General features: G+C 63.4%; 1 protein-coding gene across 1 annotated transcript; it reads right to left on the reverse strand.

Annotated features, from left to right (window-relative positions):
* Positions 1–95: 95 nt before the first annotated feature.
* LOC113940820 (rho GTPase-activating protein 27-like) lies at positions 96–4,457 on the reverse strand (the record flags this gene model as incomplete). Its single annotated transcript, XM_027631970.1, is given in 3 exon segments — positions 96–524; positions 3,758–4,114; positions 4,116–4,457. Coding segments are annotated over 3 exon segments (1,128 nt in total), but the record flags the coding sequence as incomplete, so codon positions are not given.
* Between the last annotated feature and the right edge of the window lie 5,006 nt (positions 4,458–9,463).

Consider the following 9,463-nt stretch of genomic DNA (forward strand, 5'->3'; position numbering starts at 1 on the left):
TCCTATTTCCATCTCCATCCCCATTCCTATTTCCATCTCCATCCCCATCCCTGTCTCCCCCCAGTCCCAATCCCTGTGCCCGGCCGGGTGCTCACCCTCTGCTCCGTGGGGCTGTACCGCGTCCCCCCAGGGTACATATCCTGGGGGCTGCCTGCGTCTCCCGCAGTGGGGGGGTCCCACGACGTCTCACCTGTTACCGAATTATAGAAAAAAGTCTGTCCGCTTCCTTCATCCAGGTGCTGCTCCCACTCGGGAAACTCCGGGCTGTGTGCGAGCGAGGAGGCGGGAGAGGCGGCGGGACTCACTCCGTCGGCCGCCTGCCCAAAGGGACAGTCCCACGTGGTCTCTCCCGTCACGGGGTTATAATAAAACAAATGTCCACTCTCCGTGTCCGTGTGTGTCTCCCAGTCCGACACGGAGCCGCCGGGCTCCTCCGGCACCGAGCTGGCAGCGGCGGCTTCTTCCCGCAGCTCCTGGATGTTGAGGTAGATGGGATCGGGCGGCTCCTCCGGCTCCTTGCGCGCCTGGGGGGGACACGAGGGGGTCACCGGGTGCTGCAGGTGGGATGGCATTCCTGGGATGTCCCCACAGTGGTGCTCAGGTGGGAGGTCAAGGAGATGGATCCTGCTCTTGCTGCTGGGGCGCCCTCCTGGGCACCCCAATGAGTGGGGCACGAGATGCCAGTGATGGGGTGTGGATTGTGGGAGGTGGAGGGGGCACCCACAGCACCCACAGCGGGGAGGAGCATCCGCTGGCAGAGGGGATGGGAGTCCAGACTGGGCACGTGGGGAGACATCGTGGTTCCCGGTGCCAGCACCCACGTCAGGGGTACCCGTGTCACCTGCTGCAGGCAGGACCCTCATAGCCAGCACCCTCATCACCCACTGTGTGAGCACCCACATCAGCACCCACCTGCATCACTGGTACCCACATCACCTGCCACCAACAACACCTGCATCACCTGCACCCACATCACCAGCACCTGTGTCACCTGCTGCACACAGTCCCTGTGTCAGCACCCACGTCACTGGCACCCGCATCACCCACTGCATCCAGCACCCACATCAGCACCCACATCACTGGCACTCAAACCACGAACACCCGCAACATCTGCACCAACATCTGCCACCCCAACACCACCGACGTGCTCATCCTCTGCACCCTCAGCCTCTGCACCCACCTCCCCGACACCAGCACCCCAACACTCACACCCACCCCACCCTCACCCACACCCCAGCGCCCTCAACACCAGCACCCAGAGCACCAGCACTCACATCACCAACAGCAGCACCCAGAGCACCTGCACCCTCAAAACCAGCACCCCAGGACACCTCCAGGACCCACATCACTGACACCAGCACCCAAACCACCAGCACCCACATCCTTTGCACCTCTGGACATTTCCAGCACCCACATCACGAGCACCCACAGCCTCTGTCTCCCCCCAGGGCCGAATGCTGAGCTGACAGTCCCATCACCACATCCCAAAATAAAGGCCCCAGTACTGGCCTGGCCTGGCTGACCCCCACCCACAGGGTTGCTCAGGGTGGGGGGATGTGTCCCCTGGGACCAGGCAGGTGCTGCCAGTGGGGAAACCCCTCCTGGCACCCTTTGAACTCCCCAGTTTTACAGCCGGAGCCTCTCACTAACAGCCACGGGGACAAAGGTCCCAACCTGGCCCTGCCCATCACTCAGGGTGGGGGGACAGTGGGCGCAGTGTCCCTGGGGACACCCTGGATCTGAGGGGGACAGCGACTTGATGACACCCCCTCGCCCTCCCCCCGTCACCCCACGACCCCCCTGCCACGGTGAGCAGGGCTGGAATCCAGCACAGGGGGCCACCCTCCCTCTTGGGGACAGGGGACATGGGGGTGACCACGAGGGATCCCTGGCACGGAGCCCCCCAGCACCTCCCTCTATCCCATGGGTGCATCCCTGGTGGGGTTTTCTCCCCTGGGGTGGGCTGGGTGCCCCTCACCGCTTTGGAAGGGGCATCGTGGCACCTGCCAGTGCCCGTAAACAGCCAGGGAAACCCAAGAGGGAGTTTGGAGGAGCAGGACCCCAAAACACCCCCCAGCCCCACACTGTGTGCACCCGTGGGTGCTGCCTACCTTCCCCAAGTGCAGCAGCCTTGACACCCTGCTCCGGGCCCGCCGGGGACCCCCTGACTCCCAGTCACCCATCGCAGGGGGGCCCCGGGCTGGGGGTGCAGCGTGGGGGGCACTGGAGTGGGAGGCAGCCGTGGGGGCACCGGGAGGCTCCGGTAACGCCACGGGCACCCTGAGCCAGGCCCTGCACCCGCCGCGCTTCCTGCCGGGGTTCGGGGAGCGGAAGAGACGCCCGGGGCGCAATTGGCTGTTCTTGGGGGCTGTTGTCACCCATCACCCTCCCACTCGTCACCCGCTCCGGCAAAGCCAAGGCCACCCGAACAGGAATTGCACCGGGATGATCCCCCCCAAATTTAGGTTGGCCCTTGTGGTGTCATCCTGTGCCACCAGAAGCCGATCCAGGGCTGCTGCGTCCCCCCAGCACCGGGATCGCCCCATCCCAGCAGTCAGGGTGGGGTGGGGGGAGCACATGGTGGCAGGGCCAAGGTCACCACGGTCCCATCGTGGCTGATACTGGATGGTTTTGGCACCAGTTGGATTTGGGCAGGGAAGGGGAATGATCTGGTGGTGGCACTGGGGTTGGGGACCCCACTGGGTCACCACCAGAGCGGGGTCGGTGGCTTTGGGTGTGCAAAGGGCACAGCTGAGGGCACAGTGTGGAAAATGGGGTAAAAATGGGGTGTAAAACACAGCCCACCACCACTAACACCCCTTTCCTCAAGCAACACCCCCTCCCAGGTGGCACAATCCCTCCAGCCCCCCTCCAAGTGGGGGACACCCAAGTGGGGTGCTGCAGGTGCCTGGGGTTACCCCAAAGTGAGGTGCTGGGGTAGGGGCAGGGGACAAGCCTGTGGAATCCCCTCTCTGCTGGCACCGTCCCAGCCGTGTGCCCCAGCCCGTGTCGGTGGCAGGAGAGCAGCCAGTGGGGGACCCCCACCCTTGGGTGCCCCCCAGCAGCCCGGGGGTCGCTGGGAAGGGCCCCTCGTTACTTACTGGTGTGGGGTGGGCGTGGGTTTGGGGGTGTCGGGCGCTGGCCTGTGCTGGGGTGCACCCAGCACCCACCTCGGTGCCCGGGTGCTGCGCCCAGGTGAGGCGCCCAGGTGAGGCCCCCGCCCCGGCAGGGAGGAGCTGCCGCGCTTCCCTGTTAACCCCTTTCTGCCTTCTCTCACCCCGGAACGCTGCCGGGACCTGGGAGGGACATCTCAACAGCCCCCCCCCCCGAGTGGCACCGAGACCCCCACCCAGGGACTGCAGAGCTCTGCAGAGCAGGGGGACTGGGAGAGCCCGGGGGGGCCCATGAGGGTGGGGAAACTGAGGCACGGAGTGGGGGCTGAGGGGGAAGGTGTGCGGGGAGGGGGTGCAGGGGGCTGGTGCCCCGTGCTCATCCCTCCCCCTAGTTGGTTAATGTTGGCAAACCTCTATGGGGAGCTCACCTGTAGGTTTGCCCCACAGGGTCAGCTCGGTGGGGGGACACGGGGGGGCCTGGCAGTGCCTGTGGTGCCGGGGTGTCACCCCACCCTGTGCCGGGGGTCACAGGGTCGCAGTGGGGCACTGAATCAGCAGAGGGACCCAGGTGTCCTGCCTGCCCACACACTCAAAGTCCCCCCCCCGCGCAGCTTTTGGGGACAGCAGCGGGGATGTCTCCGTACCTGAGGTGCAGGGCCGGCCCCAGGCCACCTCCTGGCCACATCCCTGTCCTTGCCGGGGGCGCAGAGCGTCTCGGAGCGGCTCTTCCCGAGCGGGCGAGCGTGTCCTGGGGAGTCCCCGCGAGACCCCGTGGTGGTGGCACCGCGTTGTGCCCGTGTCACCCGCGCCAGGTCATCCAGGGAATGCGAAGGTCTCACGGGCTCGGCAGGGCTGGGGGTCAGCCCCGAGGGGACCCGAAAAGAGCTGAGTGACGGTGGGGAATCCCTCTGGAGCACCGAGTCCCTCCTGGGCAGTGAGTCCCTCCTGGGCACCGAGTCCCTCCTTGGCACTGAGTCCCCTCGGGACACCGGGCACCCCCCCCGATGGCTCTCCCGGCTCGGTGGCACTGACGAACCGATACTCGTAGGCTGGTGGGTGCTGGGGGACGAGGGTGGCCGGCTCTGTTTCGACATGTCCCGACGGCGGGGGGTCGAGTGGGGCTGGGGAGGCGATGGGGGGCAGCTCCTTGACGTACTGGGCCGGGATGTAGAAGGGCCGGGCGTCCCCGCTCCGCCGGACGTGCCACCAGTGGGGGTTGGTGCGTTTGAGGAGGATGTAGCGCTCGTTGGGTTTGATGGAGACCAAGGTGCCGTCCTTGGCGCGGTACTCGAAGCCGTACTCCACCAGCACCAGCGACTCCTCCGCCGGCACCGCCGCCTCCATGGCCTTCCCTGCACCTCTGCCTGCGGGACACGGGGCAGGGAAGTGGTGACCCAGCACCCAACCCCTCCTGGGGTGTGTGAGGACCCCCCAGCTCAGCTCCCTCGGGGTCCCCACTGAGCCTCTGAGCCCAACGAGGTTGTTCCACAAACCACCCAAACCCGTGGGAACAGCCCCGGGGTCACCGCCACCGTCCTCGTCCCCATCCCCAAACCCCTCAAGCCACCGAGCCCCAAGTCCCTGGGCCCCCAAAACCACCGAGCCCCCCAGATCTCACCTGCCGCCGGCGCTGGGGTTGGGCGGGCGCGCGGCCGCGGGTCCCGCTCGTGCCCGCGCCGGGCTCGTCTCGACTCGCCCTCGGTTTCCTGCTGCCGCCTCGACGAGAGACGGGGCCGGGCCCCACGGCGGGGTTGGGTGCCCAGCCCCCCGGCCCAGGACAGGGCTGGTGGTGGGGCCCAGCCCGTTTCCTCCCCTCGGGCGGGCGGGAAGGGACGATGGCGGAGGGGGACCCGCCGCTGCCCGACGAGGAAACGGCTCCTCGGGAGGTTCCTGCCGCAGGAAGGGCCCAGCCCCGCCGGCTCAGCCGGGATCTGCGCTGCTGCCGGATCCGGCACGGCCTCCCCGGGCACAGGGATGGGGACCCCGTCAGGGGGGTCCCACGGGAGCTGCCGTGCCCTGGCTTTTGCCTCCACCCACCCCGAGGAGTCTCACTGTGCTGGTGGGCACACCCCAAATCTTTCTGGCACCAGCATGGCAGGGAAAAGAACAACTGGAGAGGCTGAAACCAGTGGGGAGCAGGTGGGAAGGAAAATGGGGCAGGGAAAAAGGGAAGGGTCCTCCATCCACCCTGCAAAACCCCTGAAGGATGGAGAGAGAACAGGCAGGAGGAAGGAGGACAGAGGAAAAGGGACAGGCAGCATCCCCTGTTCCCAACCCTCCTCCCACAGAGACGTTGTGTCAGGTTGAACCTGTGATCTGGCCCCTTCCTTGTAGAGAAGGAAACCCAAAACCAGCTTCACTAGTTGTTAAATAAACTTTATTTTTGCACGGGGAGGGGTTAAAGGAAAATAAAATTTCTCCCAAGGATGAGCATCGGGGGGAGAGGAGCTGCCTGTGGCTCTCCCACGGCGCTGGGTGGGCTCTGTGAGTGGGAGATGCTCGGGGTGCCCACGGTCCCCCCCGGGCACGCAGGTCCCTAAAGGCACAAGTGTCACTTTGTCCCCTCCCTGCGCGGCTCCGTCACCCTGGAGCAGCCCAGCTTGTGCAAAACCCCCACGTAAAAAAATACCAGTTTTTCAGTATCGAACATCTTAAAAAACTAGAGCTTTGATCAACGTCAGTTCTCCACATCCTTGATTGGAAATCTGGACTGACACCCGGGAAAGCTGCTGGGTTCCACCGGGAGGGGACATTGGCACCAGGAGGGTGGCAGGGAGCAGCACCTGGTCAGTGTGAGGAGGGGTGGACCTTTCCACCCGCCCTGCTCAGCCCTGGGTGGGCAGAGGGTCCCACAGGACTGGAGTCCCCATCCCACACTGTCCCTGTCTCCAGGGAAGGGCCAGGCGCAGGATGGGCTCCCGGGCAGGGGGTCTGTGCTCTCTGCCTCCTGCCATCCCCATCCCTTGGGGCTCATCTGGCTGGATGAGAAGCCGAGGGCAGTGCTGAGGTCGGTGCTGGGGGCTAAAGGCTGGGCTCTGTGCTGGCCTCCAGCCGCTGCTGGTACCGCTGCCGGCGCTCACAGCGCGGGCACGACGTGGCCCGGGCTTGGCAGTCCCGGTGGAAGACGGTTTTGCACTCTCTGCACCTGGGAAAACAGGGAAAAAAACACCCACTGTGTTGGTAACATCAGAGCAAACACCAAACTCCTCCTCCCAACCAAACCAGGGAACACTTCCCTGTCTTAGGGTTCTCTGAGCCCCAGCCTGGCTCTGGCTCAGGAGGAGCCTTGAGTGCAGGAGCAGCAGCTGCTCGAGCAAAACCTCCACCTCAGCAGCTCCGAGCCGGAAGGAGCATTGTGGGTGCTGCCGGCAGCTGCCAGTGTGGGAGAGAGACCCAGTGAGGTTTGAGCTGAGGTTTGTGCCCTGCTCTCACAGCGGGGACAGCACTGAGCGAAACTTCAAAGGTGTGACAACCACCCCTGGAATAACAAACCCTGTGACAGCGACCCTGAGACACCAAACCCTGGACACCAACCCCTTGACACCAATCTTGTGACACCAACCCACGTGGCACCAACACAGCGACACCGACCCTGTGACACTGACCCCAGGACACCCACCCCTGCGATGGCATCGCTGTTGGGGACCCTCTGCTTGCCAGGGCTGGGGCACAATCAGAGACCCCCGCCCTGATGGTGGGACCTGCATGTGGCAGGGACACTGTTGGGACACCAGAGCCACAGCGAGGGGACAGCAGCCAGGATGGTGCTGCCCTTGAGGTGGGAGGTGTCCTAATTGTTCCCTAATCCAGCTCAGCAGCAGCAGGAACGTGAGGAGCCACAGTGACACCCTGCATGGAGCAGCCAGGGGGGACCCCCTACTCGGGTGGGGGGTTCAGTGCTGAATCAACAGGACAAATGTCCCCACTACAAGGGCTGAGCTCAGTTTTTGGGTTGTGATCCCCAACTCCCCAGTGGCAGCAAAATGCTGCTCAGCCACATGCCAGCGGGGCAGCCAGATTTATCTTTCAGTGTGCAAATACCTGGTGCACAATCCATGTGTGAACAGCACCAAACACCTTAATTCCCCAAAGGATCTGTGGGAGCAGAGCAGCGAGACACCGGCAGCGCCAGGAAAAGGACAATGACATCACAGCCGAGGTCAAATCCTGCTCCTGACAGGAGCTGCAAACCCTGAGGGGCTCAGGATAGGGAAAGACTTGTGCATGGACAGGAGGGATTGGGAACGGGAAATATACATTTCCCCACTGGAATATACTTCTACGTGGCCTCTCAGATTAGCAGCAGTGGTGGCTGCTCCCCGGGGCTGGTTCCGAGGAGAGCTGGCATCTCCTGCCTCCACCTGCCCGAGCCCCGGCGCAGGAAGCGCCCGAGCTGCGGGAGCCGGAGAGGGTCCCGCGCCCGGGGAGGGGGGGTTGTCATTGTTTGAGGTGTTGCAGACACATCCTGCGGCGAGTGTTGGTGTGACCCCGGGGCGGGCAGAGGGGCAGGAAGCCGGGTTTAGCTCCGCGAGGACGGCGGTCGAGCCGCTTTCCTGCTGCACAACCTCCTCCTCCTCCTCCTCCTCCGTCGGGTCGAAAAAGAAAGACGTCAACAAACTTCCGAGCTCGGCTTTACGGGGCACGAGACCTCCAGCCGGCTGCCAGCCGGCTCAGCCACACATACCGGCGCTTTCCAGAGCCTGGCTGCTCTTTTTCCAGGGAAAACGGGCCCCCTGGGGGTGTTGTTTTCTCGATAACGAGCTCGATGCTGTCGCTGCAGCAGGGAGGGGAGTGAGCAGCGCTGCTCAGCCACCACGGAAATACTGACAGCCACTTAGCGCAGGGCACCCACGGATCCCGCTATCCTTGGTATTTTCTGCAGGTTCTGGGAGGTGCTGCTCACTTTTAGGGATTGCCAGGCAAAGTGAGGCCGTGCAGACCATCGGTCTGTGAAATCTCTCTGCCAGGATTGTGCTCAGTGCCAAATAGGATATGACAAGACAAGAGGAAACGGCCTCAAGTTGCCCCAGGGGAGGTTTAGGTTGGATATTAGGGAATATTTCTTCAGGAAAAGGGTTGTCCAGCCCTGGCACAGCTGCCCAGGGCAACGGTGGAGTCCCCATCCCTGGGGGGATTTAAAAGCTGTGTGGATGTGGCATTTGGGGACATGGGTTAGTGGTGGCCTTGGCAGTGCTGGGGAATGGTTGGACCGGATGATCTCGGGGGGCTTTTCCAACCTGAACAATTACATAATTCTATGAAATAACCATGGAGATGTGGATCTCTCTCCACCTACAATGGAGCAGGCTCCTGGGCTGGAAGGGTTTGCTACTGACTTCTTCAGCAAACCCTGATGGTGGTGGGGACAAACCCCCCTCTACCACCCTCCCCCTCTTCCTGATTCCAAGTTCTGTCCAGTTGCTGCATCCCAAGCCACAGTCGACCCTGCTGCAGGGCAGGTCCCTGCCTGTGAGGGATGGGAGCTCTTTGGGCAGAGGGAAAATCCCAGTGAGAGCCACTGTCACCCCTGTCCTGCTGGGAACATCCTCAGCCTCTTCCCAGCACATCTCACGGTGCTGCCCATTTGGCTCTTTGTTTCCCAGAGAAGCTGTGGCTGCCCCATCCCTGGAAGTGTTCAAGGCCAGGTTGGATGGGGCTTGGAGCTACCTGGGCTAGTGGAAGGTGTCCCTGCCTGTGTCAGAGGGTGGGACTGGATGTTTTTTAAGTTCCCTTCCAACCCAAACCATTCTAGGATTCTATGAAATCCATGTCCAGGCATCCTTCCTCCCCCTCCCTGGCTGTAGATGGGGGTAGGACAGTCCCACTGTTGCTTCCCCTTCCCTCCTGCAGCCCCTGGAAGGGGCCAGACTGAATCTGAAGGGGAGATGTGCTGGCCAGGTGAGTGAGGCAGAAGCACCTTCCTCCTGCTCCTCCTCCCTCCAGCCCCTTGGTTGCCCACCAAGGCTTTTGCAGGCTGACAGCAAGGTGCTGGTGGCTCTGCATCTTCAGTGTGCAAAGCCACCTGTCTTGGTGAGACCTTGGCTCTTTGAGGATGGTCCTCTCCTGCCCGAAACAGCCCCGATTTGGTTCAGCTCATCCTGGGGCTGATGGGTCCCATGGGGACATGGGCACGAGGACGTGGGCACCGTGACAATGAGTCCCAAAGGATGGGGGAACCACGAGGACGTCGCTCCCACGACGACACGGGCAGCACAAGGATGTGGCCCCCGTGAGGACATGGGCACCACAGGGATGTGACTCCCACAAGGACATGGGCACCACAGGGAGGTGACTCCAACAAGGACATGGGCACCACAGGGAGGTGACTCCAACAAGGACATGGGCACCAC

This window comes from Corapipo altera, unplaced genomic scaffold, assembly GCF_003945725.1.
Source record: "Corapipo altera isolate COAL_440 unplaced genomic scaffold, ASM394572v1 129744, whole genome shotgun sequence".
Classification (NCBI taxonomy): Eukaryota; Metazoa; Chordata; class Aves; order Passeriformes; family Pipridae; genus Corapipo; species Corapipo altera.